Source organism: Alligator sinensis, unplaced genomic scaffold, assembly GCF_000455745.1.
Source record: "Alligator sinensis unplaced genomic scaffold, ASM45574v1 scaffold534_1, whole genome shotgun sequence".
Taxonomy (NCBI): Eukaryota; Metazoa; Chordata; order Crocodylia; family Alligatoridae; genus Alligator; species Alligator sinensis.
Genome location: NW_005842050.1, coordinates 956241 through 977541, shown reverse-complemented (window position 1 = coordinate 977541; position 21301 = coordinate 956241). Strand labels below are relative to the sequence as shown.

Here is a 21301-nt window from a genome sequence, read left to right as displayed (position 1 = left end):
GTATATGTGTGCGTGTGACTATCTGTGTGGTTTGTGGAGTGTGAGTGAGGGTGGGAAGGTTGTGGGGATGGGGAATCCTCCCCACATTCGTCCCATGGCACAGCAGCAGGTAGGGACGCTGGTGCCTGGCTCTGGCCAGTGCTGCACATGGCAGTGAGAAGCATAGCCCGTGCCAGGCCATTTGTATCTTTGGCGCTCCCTGCACTCGCAGGGCACAGGAAGGAAGCCCCAGGTGCTGTTGCCAGTTGCTTTCCCTGCCCCAGCCTGCTTCAGTGTCTGGGGCTTCCTTCCTGTGAAAAAACAAAAAGAGAATAAAAATTAATATTGTATGACATCACTTTTAGAGAAAGTTAGGATTCATATACCATTTTAAAACTCAGCCATAACCTTGGAACAATAAGGAGGATCCAAATAATACAATCCCTTTAAATTTAGAAAGCATCTGTGCAATACAGGTTTTGTTAAAATTCTCTTTATAAAGTTTTCAAATATGAGAGCATGTAACTGTATCCTCACAGAAAACCACACACTTGTACTATAATATATCATTACCATTTGTATTAAGATACTATTTAGGAGCCCTCTCAGAGACAAGAAGCTCACTGTGTTAGGTAGACACTGCGTGACCAAAAATAGATCCTTATCCTAAACTATATGATCAACAAGTTACACTGTATCAAGATTAAGGACAGCATAGTCTAAGAACTGTTCTCAATACCAATTAGAAGCTAAAAAGTCTTGAAATATAATCAAATTAGCTTTCTGATATATGGTTATGGTTACAATGTGTGTGTTATGTGCTAATATTCATAACAGACGCATAAGAGTGATATTGCAGCTGTAATGGTCCATAAAGTATGAGAGAGACAAGGATTTCTTAAACAGATATATTTTATTGGAGCGACTAGGTTTTTAGGATAAAGTTAGACAAGCTTTCGAATGCAAGACTTTGAAGAATGTCTCTCATACAAAAGCTTGTCTAACTTTATCCCATCTACATAGTTGGTCCAATAAAAGATATCACCCTAAGAAATCCTTGCTTCTCACATAAAAGTGGTATTATAATTACAATCTCTCAAGTGTATTTTAACAACCACTTCCTATCCTTGTAGTGACAGGACACTGAAAGTGCCTTCATCCCCCTGTTCTACCTGTGGTGGGTTAGGGTTTTCTTGGTGTTTTGGGGCAATGTGCAGGGTAGTTGTATGACTCAGCTATTTGTGTAGTTTTAAGACAAACAGTTATCTAAAACAGCTTATATAGGATTGATCACTCTGAGACGGAGATTGGACTAGATCTCCTGACGTCCCCTCCACCCCTACTTTTCTATTATTCTCAGCTTTAGGCTTCAACTGTCAGTTCATAAACTCCTAAGTGGCTAATTTATTGTTTTCCTGAAGTAAGTGTACTACTCTTCTCGCATATTTCAGGAACTTATGAAACAACTACATTAGAGGAGATTAGACAGTCACCTTGCTGGGGTTAACTGACCCCCAGTCATTTTTCCTGCTTGATGCAGGGGACTAGATCTTCCAAGGTCCCTTCCGGCCTTATAATCTATTCATTAAAAATGTAGCAAAGTAAAGCCCTCCAAAATTCACAAATATATCTTAATAACATCCCTCTGAGGTAAGGAAGCATTATTATTAGGGCTGTGCAAACCTTTGGTCCCCGATTCAATTCGGCAGATTCGGCCCGATTCGGTAGCCGAATCTCCAAATCTAAATCTGATCAGGAGACCCTTTAATTTCTCCAAATCAAATCAGAACCCTCTGAATCGATTAGGAGAAATTTGGAAAGATTCGACAATTCAGACAGACGCAGCTTTAAATGTTTTTTCTACATGCCTCAAGGTACCAGGCGGCTCTTGAATCCCAGGTGCAGCTTGTGAATGCTGTGATGCTGGGGCAGATGGAGCACCCCACAGGAGTGCGGGGGGCTCCGCAGCATGCTCGGCAGCAGACCCAGAAGTGGACCAGAAGCACTTCCAGGTCTGCCAGGGAGCTGGGTTGGGGGGCACCCGGGATCCTCCCACGGCTGATCGCTGAACCAGGGAGACACGGGGGGGGGGGGGGGTCCCACACATCCCTGTGGGACGCTCCATCTGCCCCAACATTACAGCATTCATGAGCCACGCCTGCTACCTTGAGGCACATAGAAAAAACATTTAAAGCTGTGTCTATGGCTGAATCGCTGATTCTATGAATCAGCATTAAATCTTTAGATTCAGATTTGGCCGAATCGAATCAGGGACAGTGATCTGAATCAACCAACTGAATCACTATCCCTGATTCAGGCTGAATCCAAATCAAATACGGCCCATTTTGAACACCCCTAATTATTATATTCGTCTTATTCATGCAGAACTGAGGCACAATTAATAGCAATATTTTTATGCAATTTTAGTACTGAATTAGTGATGCTAGTGGTCTAGTTATTCATATAGCTTAGCATTTTCCACCAGGGCTCTCCACCAACTTCATTTAAGGAGTTCTCCGCACTTCTGTAAGTCAGACTCCAGGTGTCTCAAATTGTACACTCCTCATTTTCTGGGTGCAGGAGGGGGTCATTTAGCAAAATTTTGGTTTCAGTAATTTATTCAGCAACATTAAGCAACTCTGGCAGTAGAGCTAGAATCCAACTCTCTAAACCAACACTCCCTGTTCTTCACCATTAGGCTACTTTCTCTTTCTGTAATTGTCTACCTCATTCACCGAAAACCTTACAATTTCTGCAACAGAGCAGGAACACAGGCCCAATACACAACAATGTCTTTTACTCAGGTGGCCAAGGTAGGCAAAATACAACTCTCAGGCAAGCAACAGAGCTGGGGTGACCCCAGCAGCTCTTTCTGGCTGCTGCTGCTGTCAAACCCAGCCCCGCTGCTCAGGCACCCCAGCCCTTCTGCCCTACTGCTCGGGGTGGGAACCATGCAGGCAGGGTGTGCATCCAGGCAAATTGGATGGGGCCCCAGGTGGGGAACAGCATCCATGAAAGGGACAGGCAGGTGGGGCTGGAATCATGGCACGGGATCACAGGACCATGACAGCACAGGGGCCCAGGACAGAGCTGTGATCTGCTCCCCACGCATCCCAGTGACAGGTGCTGGTTCTGTGGGCAGGAGTGTGCTAGAAGCAGATCACAGCTCTGCCCCAGGCCAGGCGCTGTCAATGCCCTACGATCCTGGACTCAACCCTGCCTGCCCATCCCGCCCCCAGACACCACTCCCTGCCCACCCAGGGCCCTACCTAACCCACCTGGCCACACACCCTGCCATAGGGCAGTGACAGCACAGGCTGAGGGAACAGCCACAATCCACTCCCCATATGCCTCACCTGAGAAACCAGCACTCATCACAAGAACGTGTCGGCAACAGATCACGGCTCTGCCCCAGGTCCCAGCCCCCCCAATTCCAGCCCTGGTGCTGCCGTCCTGTCCCACTCCCAGATGCCACTCCCTGCACAACCATAGCCACATCACAGCTGTCCAGCCCAGAGCTCACCAAAATATCCTAAATTGGGGAGGGGAAGTGATAACCTGGCCTGCGACAGCTTACCAAAACTCCCTAGAGTGGCCCTCTGGCCCAAACAATTGTCCACCCCTGTTGTAGGTCTCCTACTGGAAAGGAATGAAGCACACATTTTGACAGTAGTTTTTGCAGCTGCTTTCAAAGTAATGAGCAGAGTCAGGAACCCCTGATAGGCCTGTGCAAAACTTCAGTCCCCGATTCGATTTGGCAGAGATTCGGCGGCCAAATCTCCGAATCCAAAATGAATGAGGAGACCCTTTAATCTCTCTTAATCGAATCGGAACCCTCCAAATCATTTCGAAAAGATTCGGAAAGATTCAGCAATTCGGACACAGACACAGCTTTAAATGTTTTTTCTACATAACTCTACGTATCAGGTGGCTCATGAACACTGCAATGCTGGGGTGCATGGAGCATCCCACAGAAACACGAGAGGCTCCCCAGCACACTTGGCAGCAGACCCACAAGTGGGCCAGAAGCACTTCCGGTCCACTTCCAGGTCTGCCGGCGAGCGCACAGGGGGCCCTCCCGCACCTCCCTGGCTCAGCGACTGGTGCCTCCTGGGTCTAGGGGGGCACCCAGGGTCCTCCATGACCAATCACCAAGCTGGGGGGCGGGGTACAGAGGGTCGCCCCTGTGTGCTCCACAGCAGACCTGGAAGTGGACCAGAACTATTTCTGGTCCACTTCTGGGTTCACTGCCGAGCATATGGAGGGCCCTGCCCACACTCCTGTGGGAAGCTCCATCCATCTCAGCACTGCAGTGTTCATGAGCCACACCAGTACCTTGAGGTATGTAGAAAAAACATTTAAAGCTGTGTCTATGTCTGAATCCCGATTCTCCGAATCAGCATCGAATCTTCAGATTCGGATTTGGCCACATCGAATCAGGGACAGCGATCCAAATCAACAAATCGAATCACTGTCCCTTGTTCAGGCTGAATCCAAATTGAATAAGGCCCACTTTGCACGCCCCTAACCCCTGACTGTATTTCTTGATCGCCAAGACAGCAAAAAATGCTGACCCCAGCCTTATCAAATTTCAAGCTCTTCCTTGAAAGCACGGGGGTTGAAGAGCTTCTCAACAAGCAGGTGAAATGTTTAAAGTGGGAAAAACAATGCATTATTTTCTACCCTTCTTCTGAGAAACAGCTGAACTACTTTTACTGAAATGTTCGATAACAAAAATAAACCTAAAGCATACATGTTATGGGAAATTTCAGCCCAAATAGTTAACTTTCAGTAACATTATAAGCAACTGAATGTAATTATAAATGAGAAGTTGGACACTGACTTCTCTCAAGGCTGGTAGGTCTTATTCCCTACTTTGCCCTAAATCCAGAGCAAGGAAGGAAGGCACAAAGAGAAAGATGTGTCTTTTTGATCTCGCTATTATGAGATGATCTAAATCTGAAAACAGACATCTCTTCCTGACCTTATGCTAACCGTGTTAGGTAAGCACTAGAACTTAAAAATAAAATCTTTCCCCACTCTCAATAAGGTAACAAAGTCTATGTGATGAAACACCACTGGAGTATGCACTTGGTAATGTAATATAAACAGTTAAGCAGCATATCTTCCATGGCAACTGAAACAAAGAACAAAAACAAAAAAACAATGGCAATGTGATCAGCAGGCATCCTGGTTTTCTTTGTTAAAAAGAATCACAAATTTTCTGATTTAAAAACCCCCAAATCCCCATTTTTCTGCAATTAAAATGAAATGCCACTATATATACAAGTATAAGTTGAACACATGTTTTATTGATATATTTACAATTTTAAAGCAATTTGGAAGCCTACCAGTGCCTCAATGATTATAATAAAATAAATTCTAAATATCTATCTATTTTGGCTTTTTACTATGGAAAAATCAGAGCTCCCCTGCCCCTTTCACTCACCAGGACATACCCCGCTGCTTTGTGGTGTTGAGCAGCCCTGATATGCCAGTGCCCCTCACTCCCAAGCCACAGCCCCCCTGCCCCGCCCCCAAGATTGGCTCAGAGATCGGGAACTCACCAGGGTGAGGAAGGGAGCCACTTCCCTTACCCAGCATCATAGGCAACAGTTGATAATGGATGGGCATAACTTAAAGGTTCTACTGGTACGCAATGGGGTTCAAGGCAGGTACTCAAGAGACAAAGGAGTTTTGACTTCTATTCTAGAGCTACTTTTAATGTCATGTTTTATGATCCTATGTAACAGCAGATGGAGACTATTCTAAAAGAGAGCTACACATGAAGAAAACTGTGGCGAGAGGACGGGGGGGGGGGGGGGGGACTTTCTGGAGCTTGTCCCCTGCCCTGATGGTGCAGGGTTGGTCCAGACTTGCCAGAGCTTGGCTCCTGATGGCCCAGTCCATCCCTATGTCATCAGGATCATGCGCCAAGCTCTGGCGTACCCAGACCATGCCATGACATTGGGGCCCCGAGGGTGCAGGGCTGGTTTGGGCTCACCAGAACTCAGCCCGTAGCACTGACGGCACAGGGAAAGTACCCAAGCCCTGGACCTCCAACCCCACCTACTTACCTGCATGCAGCTGCCAGGACTGCTCCTACCACCCTGCCTGGCTATATTAATAGCCACATGTGTGCTCTGCAGCCCCAGATTTATTTTTCCTTTTACCTCTGTCCTCCCTTTCTATAAATGAAATTGATGAATATTAAAATTGGGAGGGGGAGGGGGAGGTGTTGCCAATGCCCAGCAGGATACACAGAACCAGCACCAGCAGCTCCTGCAGGAAGCGCAGCCAGCCATGTCCACCAGTCCCCACACCACAGCCTCTCCACTCTCAGGCACCTGTGCTGCTGCCTCCCTGAACACCAAGCTCCAAGCCCCTTGCCCAAAAATGAAGGGGGCTCAGGAGGCACTGCCCAAGTCCCAGCCCCAGCCCAAAGGAGGAGAGCCCAGCCCTGCCTCTGATAGTCCTCCTCCCCTCAGCCCCTAGCAGCTCGTTGCAGGCTGAAACTCTGCCAGCCTCCAAGGGGAAATTCCATGTTTTTCTCTTCTTCAAGGGGGAAAATCCATGTTTTTCCACAGAAAATGAAAAACCCAGATACCTGGTGATCAACACATTCCAATATTTTCTCTATGTATAAAATAATCTATCATACTCAGCAATAATATCATCATTTTCTTATTGGCCAATCTCAGAACACATGAAAAAGCCAAACAATTTTCCCTAAGAAATCTTCCCTGCATGGGCTCAGACACTCTAGTTATGAACATCATCACAGACATGCTAATATATACTGCAAGCTACTGAGAAGGCCAAAAGCTCTAAACTGAAATCCTGCTGTTAATTTTATTCAGTCTCCTTCTCATATACCAAATTTATCCCTGAATCAAAAAGAATCAAATATAATACATGTTCCCATATGTTTTTGCTGAATTCATGTAGCGTTGGTAGCGAGACTGTCACAAAAATGCGTGGGTACTGGCCTAGAACTAACAAAGACTTTAGTCCTTGTTCTCCTTTAGACCAAGAGGTACTCTAGTACTGGTTCTATGAGTGGTCTGCTTTTTGAGCTTGGACAAGTAACTTCATCACTTGGTGCCTCAGCTTCTCCATCTGTAAAATGGAAATGATAATTCCTCTCTAAAGCATTTTTAGATATGCAGAAAAATAACCATATAAAAGGAATATTAATACTGTAACTTTTCTTCTCTCTTTGCTAACCCTCATTAATGTCTCTTCTACTCACATAATCCATTTTATTGATAACTAAAAGTAATTTAACACTTTTTACTGTTATAGATTAAAATAATATAAAAATTAAGTTTAAATTTCTTTCAAGTTATTTATCAATGAAGATTTTCTCAGAATTGAAAGTACTATTACTGAGACAATTAGAAGAAAAGATTTTTTTTGTGTAGCAGATGTTCAATATAGTCTATTTAAATTTGTCTTTGTTAGAGGTGTGTTAAACTACTCAAATAATTCAGACAATCTGCAAACAAGATATCTGACAGGTTGTGAATAACAGTCAATTAGTAGCGTAACTTCTGAGACTAATTTTTCAATCAAGGCTCCTGCCACCCCCAAACATACTAGATATTCTATATACATTTCCAAAATTAACATCTCTTTGGCCTCCGCATAATTTAAAAGCCTTACCTTTTAATTAATTAGCAAATTGCTCAGTTCTTTTTCATTTTTCCTACTGGAAGATGTATTACACTGAGAAAGCAGTAAACAATTACCTGAAATATCCTATTCAATAAATATTGTAATCAACTGGTTTATTCCAATATGTACTTCAGCAATTGCTCTTATAGTCAACATAAGAAAAAATATGTTCCACAGATCTGTAGTCTTAAGATCTGATGGTACATGAACTGTTTTACTCATTTAAAAATCAAAACAAAAAAAACCTCACTGACTGCCAATAGACATGGGAAATGTAAGGGGAATGTTCTTTACCAAAAGAGACAGTGCATTAGTTTGACCCAGCTCCACAGTGTCTGTATAGATCAGGTACTTCAGTGAGGCTTTTTGGCATTTTTATTTAACAGCTGGTTCAATTAGCTATTAGATAAAAGTGCCAAAAAAGCCCCACTGAAGCACCCAATCTATAAAGACACTGGGCGAGCCAGGTCTAACCAACGTGATGCCTCTTCTGGACACGTGCTGGGCTCAGGGTGGGGTCGCGCAGAGTTGAAAGTAAAGCACCAGTTTTTTGGGGTTTTTTTGTCTGTAAACAGCCATTAGAATTAACCTTGGTATTAGCCATCTTGGCAACTGTAAATCATACACTAGACCAGTGATTCTTAACAGGGGCACCTTGGGGTCCCAAAAAATCTTTTGAAGAGTATCGTACGGTACGAGGAGATAAGTGCAAGCTCAGCCTACTCTCTGCTTGACTGCTGCCCTGCCCCCACTACCCAGGACCTCTACAAAGAGATAGCAATGTAATAAATTTGTTTTTTAAATAGTGTGATGCTCAATTCACAGAAATTATAAGGTTGGGGGTGCCTCAGGACTAAAAAGGTTGAGAAAAACCACATGAAACAAATAAATACAGTGATCTGACGTTCACTTACATCCCTTATGTTCTCGTTTTTATAAATACTAACACTGTGTCTACCAGAAATTCATACTCAAGACAATCCATTATCTTAAGAGTTCTGGAACTGTAGGAGGAAAGAAGGAAAAAGAAAAAAAAGACTTTCATCACCCTGATAAATATTACAAAACAACTACCTGATTACAAAAAACATTTCCGGAAAATCTGAGAAAGTATCCTCCATCTCATTTTAACCCACCTGTGTTACCAGGGGCAAGTTATAACTTTTCTATGCCTCAGTTTCCTTTCTGTAAATACGGAGATAATCGTACTTTCCTATGTTACAAGGATGTTGTGAGGATAAAGCAATATTAAAATGCTCAGAAGCTACAGTAACACGAATCATTGAAGCAAGATAGATTAGATAAAAATAGTAAAGATTCAAAGTAAATGTATAAAGACATTGCCATGTCAAGAGCCACAGAGCTAGCAAGCATATTCTCTTTGAATGGAAAAAAAATCATCTCACCAGCTATAACTAACTTGCCCTTCCTAGCTTAAAATAAATGCTCATGATGTCAAAATAATTTTGACTTGCCCTTACAGGGCCCAAGGTGACAAACTGATGGTTTCAAATTACATACATTTGTGCACACACTTTTTAAAAATGTAGTTAGTGAAGAAAGAGTCTCACTAGGAAAGACTGAGGGGAGGAGAAAGGGGGGGTTAAAAAAAAAGGCTGTGACATTACATAGATCATTATATTGGCTGAATTTACATATAATATCTGATGACATTTTCAGATTCAGAAATTTAAAACAAAGTTCTTTTAACAAAACTGAACACACTGAAATCTAGTGGCTGAAAGGACGCTTGCAAATTGTGTAAGGTCTACCTTATGAAAGTGCTGACAGCCACTTCATTGCTAATATTCTGTTTTGCAGAAAAAGAAAGGAGTTAAGTTCTCTGTTATATATGAAAAATATAGTATTATTATCCCCAAACTAAAAGCACTTTTTGAATACAGAATGAAGTTTGAGTTAAAATTAAATTGGGTTTCTTTAAGAAAATGTGTCAGTTCCCTTTGTCCCAAATGATCTTTTAATAACATAAGACTCTTACAACTTTCCATATATTTAATTGAAATCTTGTGAAAAGGTTATATTTTAAGAAATTAGGCTGCAATGAAGCCTAGTTATTAACATGAGTATTAAATCATACTGTTATGACTGTAATAGGCCACAGACAAGGTCAAGTCCACAGCTCAGGTGAACTTTAATTTTCAGGTAAATATACTTGCAATGGCTACGCTAACCAACATTTTTATAACAACAGTACAGCATCCATGCTAGAGAATGCAGCTGCTTAAATATGCCAATGTCTGAACCAGTGGTTCACAACCCTGTTAGACTCATAACATTTTTATGTTATTGGCACCCTACTTAAAGGCTGCTGGTGCTCACCTTCCTGCACCCCACATCCCCCTTAAAAGGATCTCATGGGCAGGGTGGCCAGGGCACCCCCGAGAGCATTGCAGGGGGTGGTGCATGGTGCTCAGGACTGGCAGGGGCTGCTCAGTGGGACAGACTGGGGAGCTTGAAGGAGTCAGCCATCTTTGCAAGAGGTTAAAAGGGGAGTGGTGGGATGACAGAGAACCCTTCCATGCCCTGCTCTTTCTAATCTCAGCCTTCCCCTTCCACTACCTGAGGGGGAGAGCGCATCCCTTGCTGCTTCAGCGACTCCTCTGGGGCATTACCAGTACTCAGATCTACCGTTCCCTCTAGTCCCTCCCATTAGTTCCAAGAACATGGAAGGAGTTGGGGAAATGAGCTGGACTGAAAAAGCATGGCCCACATTGACTTGCCCTCTCACAGCAGATTGCCACTCGGAGCACAGGGCCTGTCAGTGCAGGGGCTGCACTTCACACCTCATCTCATTGCCCTGCACCTCTCCTGCTCCCAAAGCTAGTGGGAAAAGCTGCAGGGAACAGTGCCAGGACACTGGGCAGGCACAGGCACAGAATTTACCTCCTCCCACAGGGGCCAGACATCAAAGCATCCTTCTAATGAGCTGTGGCACCCACAGGGTGATGCAGCACAATGGTTGAGAATCACTGGTTTAAACTGCTACTGTTATCAGTTGCCAAAGATCTTTATGTAGACAAGCCCTTGATCTGTCACTTGAAAGGACAGCTCCAATAACCAACATTCAAACAATAAAATTACTGCATTTTAAGTGAATTTGAATAATATATTTTGCAATAGAAAACTAATTTCAATTTTTTTTAAGAATCCTTACATTTTTTATACATGCATATTTATTTTCCACCCCAATCTCCACATAGTCAACAACAGGTTTCGAATCCATGAGAACTTCAGATTCACAGTCCAGATCACTTCCAATTCACCTATGAGAGTAACTAGGTAAAGAAAAGAGAGCTGCCATCCTGTCAGGGGTGCTCAACCTCCAGCCCATAGGGCCTAGTAGGTCGAAAACATGGCAGCAGGGGAGTGGTGCTACCAGTCCCCTGCTCCCAAATCTCCAGATCCATGGGGAGCCCTTGACCCTGCACACTCAATCCAAGTGCACAGATCTGAACAGGGCTGGCATGGGCCCAAAGGCCCAATCTCAGTGTGGGAGGCCAGGTGGTGGTAGTACGGCCCTCCCAGACCCCATCCTGGCAAGCAGGAGGTGGGAGGGGGCACTGCTGGGCTCCAGAGTCTGATCTGATCTACAGATAGGTTCCATGCCATTCATCTGGCCTGCAGAGCCAAAAGGCTGAGCACCACTGCTCTACGCAAACCACCCATACAGAAAGAGTCAGCATGCTACCAGGGTTACACAATTATCTGTCAAGCAAGGAACTTTGGGCCTCAGGATTCTTGGTTTCTATTCCCAGATCTGAGAATAAACTGCCTTCTGCAAATTAGAGAGAGAGCATAATATAACATTACTTTTCTTTTACGAAATGAATCAATTAGCACTCAAAAGAAAAATAAGAAATCGAGGCATTAGAGGACTAATATGAGTTAAAGCTACTAGGAAAGTGACCCAGTTGTACATGTAGTTAATACGATTTGCAGAAACACATAATTTGGCATGTTCCTTCTGAAAAGCTGTGTGGTGAAGATGAGAGTTGACTCTAGTATACCAAGGAACCAAGTTCTAAATTCAGTACTGCACAAGCATTTTTATCTTCTCTCTGAAATGGGAAATTTAATTATAATTCACCTACCTAAGAATATGTGGCTTGGGAGAAAGATTATGAAGGGCACACAAATATTCAAAGCAGTTAAAACAAAAGATCAGATCATAAGCAGGGGGGGCCCACAGGCCAATCCAACACAGCCATTTAATCTGCCTTGCATCCCATCCCACCCCCTCTACCAACTGCAGTCACCAACCCATGCCCCAGAGTACAGTACACAGTATGAGGGAATCTTATGAATACATTTGCTATTCTCCAAATTTTTCATCAAGTGGCTATCTGCAGCTAGGGACAAAAAACAAACAAACAAAAAACAAAACAAAACAAAAAAGCACAGTTGCACAATACATTTCCAGGAGTTTGTAGCTTTTATTTTATTTCTGGAGTGACACACTTTAACAGAAACACAGGATAAAGTTTAAACAGGTTAGAGAAGATACATTGCATTCAGCCAGTTTATTTAGTGGGTTAGATATCTGGTTTGGTACAGAAGCATTTAAAAGAAACAAGTTAATAGTTGGATGCTTAAAGCTGCCTCCAGAGCCTTCCTGGCCTAACTCAGGCTACTCAGGATTCAAGCAGCAGTACTTACATAACACCAGCTCTGTAAGGTTGCTTCCTTTATTCAAAAAAAAAAAAAAAAAAAAAAATAATCTTCAGTTTCTAAACACGTATAAAGTAAGATAGGTGAGCTTTTAGCAGCACACAGAGTAAGAGGGCAAGGACAAGAGAACACAAGCTGCATTTTGCCCAGTAAAGCTACTACATCAATTCCACTGTGACCATGTACACCAGCATTTCCCAACCTTTCGGTTCCAGCACACACTTACTGGGCCTGTCCCATCCCACAGCACAACGGCCAAATAGAGAACAAGGTAGGGGGCCCCAAGCGAGCAGCCGGGCACAGAACCGGGGTTTGGCATGGCTGAACACAGCGCATGGATGCAAATCACCGGTTGGAGCCATGCCCCCCATCTGTTTGTCCATGGCAGCAGCAGGCAGGGGGCGTGGCTCCAGCACAAAATCCCATGGCCCACCTGACGTGCCTCACAGCACACCAGTGTGCCGTGGCACACCGGTTGGGAAAAGATGTACACAACTGCAGAGAACAGACATCCATACTTGGACCCCCAACATCAAGACAGCTCTAGTGGAGTATACCAATATTATAAAAGCCTTAGACTGTCTGTCCACCTGTAACGCTTCATTCATGCTCTGATTGGCTGAAAAACAGCCAATCAGAGTGCAAAGAAGCATTCAGACAGGTGCAACACGCCGCCATGACTATGGGGACACAGGACAGAGTAGGAGAGGTGCAGGGGGGAGCCATTCTCTCCCTGCAGGTGGAGACAATGGAGTGGAGGGGGTGGGGGTGAGGCCACCAGAACTGGCCTCACCCCCCCCACCCCTTGCTCCTTGGAGGTGGAGGTGGCGGCACAGGGGGAGCAGAGTCGAAATGCCACAGGGGGAGCGAGGCCACTGGCGCTGGCCTCAGCCTGCCCCTCCCCACTTCCGTTGTTGCCACCTGCATGGCCAACTTGGCGGCAGTGGGGGTAGGAGCAGGCCCTATGTGGGGGGCTGGGCTATGCTCCCTGCTTCAGAAAGCAGGGCTGGCCCCACCCCTCTGCTCCCTAGTTGGAGCAATGAGGGATGGCTGACAATTGGGCAGGGGGGGCAAGCCTAGCTGGGGATGCAGCATGCTCTACAGGGGGGGGAAGCTCCCCCCAGGCAAACCCCAGCTGGGGTTTGGGGCCGGGGGGGGGGCGGGGTAAACACCCCTTCCCCCGCTCAAACTTACTGCTGGCTGCAACTGTGGACTACAAATCCAAGAGGCACCTAGAAGCAGGAAGAGGAAGTGATGAGCAAACTTACAAGAGTCCTGCTGCTGTGATTCTGGACTGCAAATCCCAGAGACCTCGGGGGCAGCAGGAAGAGGAAGCAAACACACCGGCCATACTGGCTACATGCCAGAGAGCTGTGCTCTAGTAACCCCTGGCTTCTGGCCTGAGCTACTGCAGGCATGTGGTTGCATTCCATGAATCAAAGGTAAATGTCTATTCAATTCTGTTTCAGTTTAATCTGTGCAGTTTAGACTAACATGCAAAGACTGAATCAATTTAGCCTCGGGCTTTCTGACCGTCTTTATTTAGTCATGATGCCTGGCTCTGCATTGGGCTGTACTTCTCTTGTGTTCTTAATAGGTCTAATCAAGAAAAATAATCTGCTATATTTTCACAAATAATATCTACTTTTGATGAAATGAGAGTCCCTTTACAGTATGTTGTGTATCTCTTCATAATACAAGTCCTTAATTATGGTATTTCCTAACTTTTGAGAACTCGGTTTTACCATTTTAAAGACTACAATGTACGTTTTTTCCCTAACAAACTGAAACAACTAAAAATCAATCAAGTTGAAAAACTGAAAGATTGATCCACTTTCCCTTCCCCATGGCTCATCAGTAGTGTTAAAAACCTTTGGACACAGAGCACAAACATCTGCAACTTGAACTAACAGTGACATAGCTATAGTACACCTGTCTGTGGTCCAGCTAGTACAAGATGGGGGAAATACTGTATTAGCATGTAACACAGTTATTTATTGGTGGCAGACAACTGGCAAGAAAAAAGAATCCTGGGTTCTAGATTCTAAAGGGAGTTTATCTAGCAGTTGCAATGCCCCTTTTGCAATAGCCTCTCCAACCTACCTAATCCTGCTCCTTCCCTGTCTTGGCACAAATCCTGCTCAGACCCACATCCAGCCTCTTCCCATACCAGACAACTCTTCATCCACTGCTTTAAAAAAAAAAAAAATTCAGCTTCCATCCTTCTCCTCATTTGCTGACTTGATACCAGCAAGGACAGTACTGAAAACACAGGTGAGTCTTTCTGGTCCCACTTCCAGTCGCTGGCATCACTGCAGCCTCTGTTTGCTATGAACCTATAACAGGAAGCACGGGGCCTCCAGCTATGGAGGCCATAGCTCAAGCTAAGCTTGCTGTGTGAGTCTAGCAACTGAGCAAAGAAGAGCTGCTAGGAAGCCAACCGGCTAGAAACAGCAAGGATAGGCATTGCTCTGGGAGGTAGTGACTGTCCAGGAGCTAGCTACACTGCAGTAAGCAGCTAAGAGAGCAGACATCTAGGTAAGCCAGAAGCAAAGAACTGCAAGTAGTTGACCTAAGCCACCACAGAGAGGGTCAAACTGGTCATCAGGCCAAAATGGAAATCCCTGTGTGTAGACAGAGATCCACCTGACAGGACAGGGTGGGGCTTTGAGGCACATAAGCCCAGTCCCCAAGAGAGAGCAGACAGTCTGGTCCTGCAGGCAGCAGAGAGAGGAGCTCCTGAAGGATATAGCTGGAGGGGACAGACTGGGCAGCACCCGAGCTGTCCTAGAAAGCTGTAAGGAAAGGGCTAAGGGGGCTTATAGCTTGTGGGGAAGTAATAACCCAGCATAGGGAAGATTATGTTGTACAGCTGTTGTGCTTGGGTTTATGTTTTGATTGGGCTATCCAGAGGACTGGTTTGTGGATACAGGGGAGGTGTGGAGTCCATGAAGCCGTGCCTGGTGTGGCATTCAATAGCAGGCAGCCTAGCCTGGAGTAAAGGACCCAGATGGCTAGGGCCTGTGTAATGTTAGGCTGAAGCCAGAAGAGCTAAGGCCAGTGTCAGGCAGCCTAGCCTGGGGTCAGGGACCCAGAAGGCTGAGGGCTGAGGCAATGAAAGCAACCCAGGCCAGGGTCAGGGACTCAGAGGGCTGAGACTGGCAGGGAGCTAAAGCTGCCTGGCCTGGAGTCATGGACCTCAGAATAGTGCGGGGAGGGAACTAGGTCAAGGCCAGGAGGACTAAGGCCATAGCAGTGAAATGGAAGCCATAGCAGGCTTAAGCCATGAGGGCTAAAGCCTGGTGGAAAGAGCAGAAGCTAAACTAGGGCCAAGGGCCCAGTGAAAGGAGAGACTCTTGCCAGGGCGAGGGCACAGCAGGCTGACTGGAGTAGTTGACAGGCAGGTCAGAGGGCCCAGTGAACAACTTAAAGTAACATTTGCAAGGCATGGCTATAGCTACAGGGGTGGGAAGAGGCCATGAATAGCCTGTGAAGTGACTGGTGTCCCAAGGCACTAATGGGGCCAGAAGTGACACAGCTTAGAGTCTGAGGGACAAAGTAAAGCTGGACTGAGCTCACTCTGGGACCCTGGGGGTAGCCTCCCTTTTTCACTAAAATAATTCCAACAAGGTGTTGCAGGAAAGTGCAAAGGAAGAGCATTCCAAGGAGTGAGGGTAGAGGCAGGAGTCAAATGGCTACCAGGGGCTGTCAAGGCCACCTGTGGGCCCTGATCTTGTCAAAGAGCCATTACACAAAAGATCCCACTCAGCCCCAGGATGCAGCATTCTCAGTCCATATGGGACTCTTTGAAAAAAACAGCTAATCAACTCAAAAATCTTTACTGAACATGTATGAACTGCAGTTTCAGAGGTTTACAACTTGGCTAAACTTAGGGATTTTTTTAGTGGAGCAGAAAGAGGCATATCAACACCAGAATGACCTTCTTTCCAAATTTGAAGTCCTCATTTCAAAGCATTAGATTCAGTAGAGCTTTTCATTGAAATGCTGTAAGTATTTTTAATGCAAGAGAAACATTGTGTTCCCTCCCCTCCTTGTTCTAAAGTAGATGAGCCATTTCCATTAGATTGTCCAATAAAATCCAGCCTGAAGCAAACACCTGGCATGGAATGCTTCAGCCCAAATTGTTAATGTTTGGCAAAATTATAAGCAAATTTTGGCAAAAAATAAGCAAACAAAGGGTCTTATAATGGAAAACGCTTGGTCATTGACTTTGCTGCCGATAATAAGCATAAAATGTCACTTAGGGTGCCTATACATGAGCTCAGAGGCTGCTCTGAGGCACTGGAATTCCAGCACATCAGGGCAGACTTGATTATTCAGGGATGCTGATACAGGAGACATAGTGGTGTTTTAATAAAAGCGGCTCTCTGAGCCGCTCTAATTAAAGCACCACCCCCCACTGCCAGAGCACGTGCAAAAGTGCCCTTGTTTTTTCCAAAGTAAGTTAAAATAAGGGGGAAATAAGTACACTGGAGTCACATCTTATGCGGGGGTTAGGTTCTAAAGTCAGCGCATAAGGCGAAAATTGAGTAGAGTCAAAATTGAAGTAGTTGGCTTGCGTTTAGGGGCCATGTTCTATGAAAAATACGTATCTTTAAACACTAGAATCACTAGAATCACACTCAGTGCGGCGAGACGCTCACACTATGAGAGGCAGGAACTTGAGTGGAATGGCAGGCGGAATCGCCCACACTATTTAAATTGTTATTTTTCTCTTTTTTTTTTTTTTTGCCGAACACGTATAGTTGAATTCGCACAAGTTAAATGCCAGTATGATGCGACTCCACTATATGTCATATTTGCTTAAAAGAAAGAAAAAGAGAGACAAAGAAATACTCGCCAGATCAACAGAAAAATATCAACTATATAGACCTTATTTCAAATAATACATAGCAACAAATGATATCATGAGAAATTATTTTATTTCCAATTTCAGATTTTTAACTATTCAGTGAAACATCATTTCATTTTACATACCTGGAGTCCTTTCTGAATCCCGAAAGTCAATATGATACATAGCACATCCTTACAGAATCACTTTAAATGATTATGTGAATAAAACAGTCAAAGCAGCAGAGTAAATATCTACACTAAGCAAACCAACAAAAGCAAGAAAAAACAACAAAATTTCAAACATTAAGAAAAATTGTCAAAACAATGGGAAAAAAATCTTTACATACATGTCAGACCAGGAAGTATGCCTTGTTAAACTAGATTCACATTCTAATGCTTACCTATAATACATATGTATTTCAGAATATAGCTTCTGCAAGAGATTTTTAATATCACATTTTCACTTGTTTCTCCTGCTTAAAAGGTCACTGAAACACTAACACGATGCGACTATGCTAATCTCCTCGCACTGTACTACCCAGACAAATAATTTTATTATCAAATTAAAAGATTATTCAGTACACAATATTGTTTAATTTTGCTGGAATAAAATTTACAAGAACATTGTAACCAAGTCGCATTATAATCCATCTTGCTGAAAAGAGATGCATGTTTATGTGTAACTGTAGTTAGATGCATGCCCAGAACACAACTGAATGCAGCACAAAAATCTTGTTGCCAAGTAGCCTGTAGTCTATAACATGTGATAAAGGTATTGGGCATTTCTAGTTTTCCCCCTCTTCAAGTGAGCTTGATCAGCAAGTCTCTGGAGGCAATTTTTAACACGTCTACTCCTTTAAAACAGAACTAAATAAAGGGACTGATACAAAATACCTATGACAATGGTTATAACATTTATTATCCTAGCAATCAGCTGTGTATTTTGTCCATTCAATATTTTGAGGAAAAAAAAAGCATTAGATGTGTTATTCCTCCTTTACCAGTAGGCCGATTTGCACAAAATCAGGCCATCAAAAAGCTGCTGCTGAAATAGTTTACAACCAAAGTGACCTAATATTCTTAACTAGACAGAAAGATATACCTTTCTCATTATATCAGTAGCAGCTCCTCAAATTCATCCTGCACCCATTTATGTACTTTTATTTTATAGTCTCATCTACTTTATACAAAAAACATATTCTTAAAGCTGGTGTTCTTGAAAACCAAACAGTAGGGTAATCTAAAGTTACTTAATATGAAGAAATTAAACTGTTTCTAGTATTGACGCATCGTTTTTCCTTTCTCCGGGTATTACTTTTGCTCAAATAAACATCAGCTATATTATCTCGGATGCCATTTAAGATAGCCTATAATTAACCTTGCAAGACAGAAGATACTTTTAATATAATTTTTGTGTATTAAATGTTTTAAGATGCTTTACTACAGCTGTTAAAAAAGGAAGTTATAAAGCAAAGCTATTTGCTTGTCTTCTTTAGTAAAGTGTAAAAAATATTTTTTTTCCCAGTGAAATGTGCATTTTGACCCATTGATACCGATCTTAACTGGAAGCCACCACAGATTTTTGTGGATTAGGGTAGGAGAGAAATGTTTAACTGCTAAATGGTTTAAAAGGTGTTTTTTAAAACTATACACTGTGCCCCTGCAAACAGCTAAAGACTAGGAACTGATCTAAATATTTCAAATATGAATTAGTTGCTGTACTACTTAGTTTAGTCATATATTTCTAGTACCCAATGACAAAATTAAAATATTTTAATATTTAGTGTAGGAGCAAAATAACTCTTTATGTTAGAATAATTTGGAAAGAACAGTCCACCTTTTGCCCTCTTGGACTAATTCTAAAATAATTACTCATACCTAGTAAATAAACTATTACTAAAAAAAGGATAAAATGAAAAATAAGTTTAAACTCATAAAACATATCAAAAGTTATACTTCAGCTGAAATTTCTTATATTTAAGTTATAAAATACAGTGATATTCAGCAGCAGATCTTTGCGTCTTAACATGAGGTACTTTTTTCACTTTTAAAAGTGAAAGATCGGGACATGAATTACAATTATCAACTAACTGTAAATAGCAAGATAATTTTAAACAAGATCCCATAATATATTTAGGCCCACCTCAAATCAGCAGAAGTTATAAAGTAAACTTTTCAAAAGAAGGTTTGGGGGGGGGGTGTTGTTTTGTTGTTTGTTTGTTTGTTTTTAAGTAAAATCACTAAATGAAGTACCTAGCATACAGAACGCTCTTTGATTTGTTACATCACACAATGACGTATTATGAGTCAATGCAAGAGTTAAATTTAATTCCATTAATACAAAATTTCTCTTATTGTTGGCAAATAGTTATGTGAGCAACTACTCATATGGGCCCCAGTTCTGCAAAGCAGTTAGGCATAAGTTTAATTTGATGTATGTGGCCCCAGTGATTTAACAGGACCACTGGCATATGTAATATCAAATTATGCCTTTGAAGGATAATGGCCTTGGTGCCTGTTAGTTCCAAATTGTCTAGTTAAGACAAGGATTGTCTATGGACTAGGAAAGAACACTCTAGCAAATCTTAGTTTTTATACACAGCTGATTATACAAACTATTACTGATAGTACCCTACCGTCCAGATTTTTTTTTTAAATGTATGGAAACTTACCCCTTTTCTGAACCCAACCTTCTTTCACAATGGTAACATCGCTCATGATGGCTCCACTCTGAACCTCCAACTCAAAGGAATACTCTTTTGAGTTATCAGCTTGAGTGTGTGGCTTCTCTTCTGCTGTCCTTCCCAAATTTCTACAGATGAGTCAGCCTGGAAGGAAGTGTTAAAAAAAGAATTTAACTTGTTTCCATTCTTGCTGATCATTCAGCAACTACAACCATGTCTTTGTTAATGCCCTCCACTGACTGACCCCATAATAAAAAAAGCTGCTTTTTAAAACTATTTTTGAATAGCATTATAAGGAAAGTATTCCTCTGGTCTTGTTATTATGGCAAGTTTCAACAACAAGCAGAACTTTCAACTAAAATAGAGATGTAGCACACTATCAAATGCGTTGCTACCACATACAAAACGTCAACAGTACAGTTATCTTGTACTAGTATATGAAGTGAATTACAGGAGACTTTGGGATTGGATCCAATATACTTTAACACTCTCGTAACTGCCACCAGTTTGAACATGCGTTACACTGGGAGTTAATGCAGACCCATTACTCCAAAATAACTGCCACAATAATCATTATTACAGCATCGCAACACTAGGCAGGATGGAAGAGCAGGTAAAAGCCTAGTTGTTTTGATCAAACAGCTATCCCCAGGATAAAAGGCATGTACCTACACCAATGTATTTTCACTACTAATTGTTCCTGGGGTAACTACAACAGATTCCAGTAAATTACTCCAGTCCTGGGTAGATATCAAGTGACCATTCCTTTTTACACCAGTTTGTCGTCTATGTAGTGTCAAAACCAGACCTATAGTACCTTTTATTACTTTCATATTTGTCACAGTTAATGCAACTCTTAAGTAGTTTTATTTGTAAAATTTCAGCAAATCTCATTTTGCATTTATTCTAAATTTAATTCTAAAGTGCTAGATGCCCAGTTCTTATGAACAACAGTCTCAGTTAGCATGCCAAGAACATAAACGGAAGAAAAGCTGGTTCTTAAAAGTATTTCAGGTGTCGAGCATCTTACATATTATAGGTAAAAGGTTATTTTTCACAACCACTGAAATCGGCTTTTAAACTGATTTACCATTCAAAAAAGTTTTAAAATATCATTTAGAATCTTATTTCTGTAAGTTTAATTTTCTATAAAATACAAATGCCACAGACATTTCATTTCCTTAACAGAAACATACTATGTGCAAAATAGTTCTACTTTAAGAGAACAAAGTAATAAAGACCATTATTACTTCAGTTCATATTAACCAGTTCATATTAACCAACAGTTAATATTAAACAAAATTCATAACAGTTCATATTAACCAATGTTCTAATATTATAAAAGCCTATGTCTGGCTATAACGCTTTATTCGCACTCTGATTGGCTGACGGAAACAGCCAATCAGAGTGCTCCCAGC

The 21301-nt window shown here is 42.6% G+C and overlaps 1 protein-coding gene across 1 annotated transcript in view; it reads right to left on the bottom strand.

The window, feature by feature from the left end:
* AKT3 (AKT serine/threonine kinase 3) overlaps positions 1 to 21301 on the bottom strand; it is a 257736-nt gene that overhangs the window by 236205 nt on the left and 230 nt on the right. The window contains exon 2 of the mRNA XM_006022871.3: positions 19872 to 20027. Coding sequence (XP_006022933.1) covers positions 19872 to 19917 — 46 coding nt within the window. The 5' untranslated portion in view covers positions 19918 to 20027. The remainder of the gene's footprint in view (positions 1 to 19871; positions 20028 to 21301) is intronic.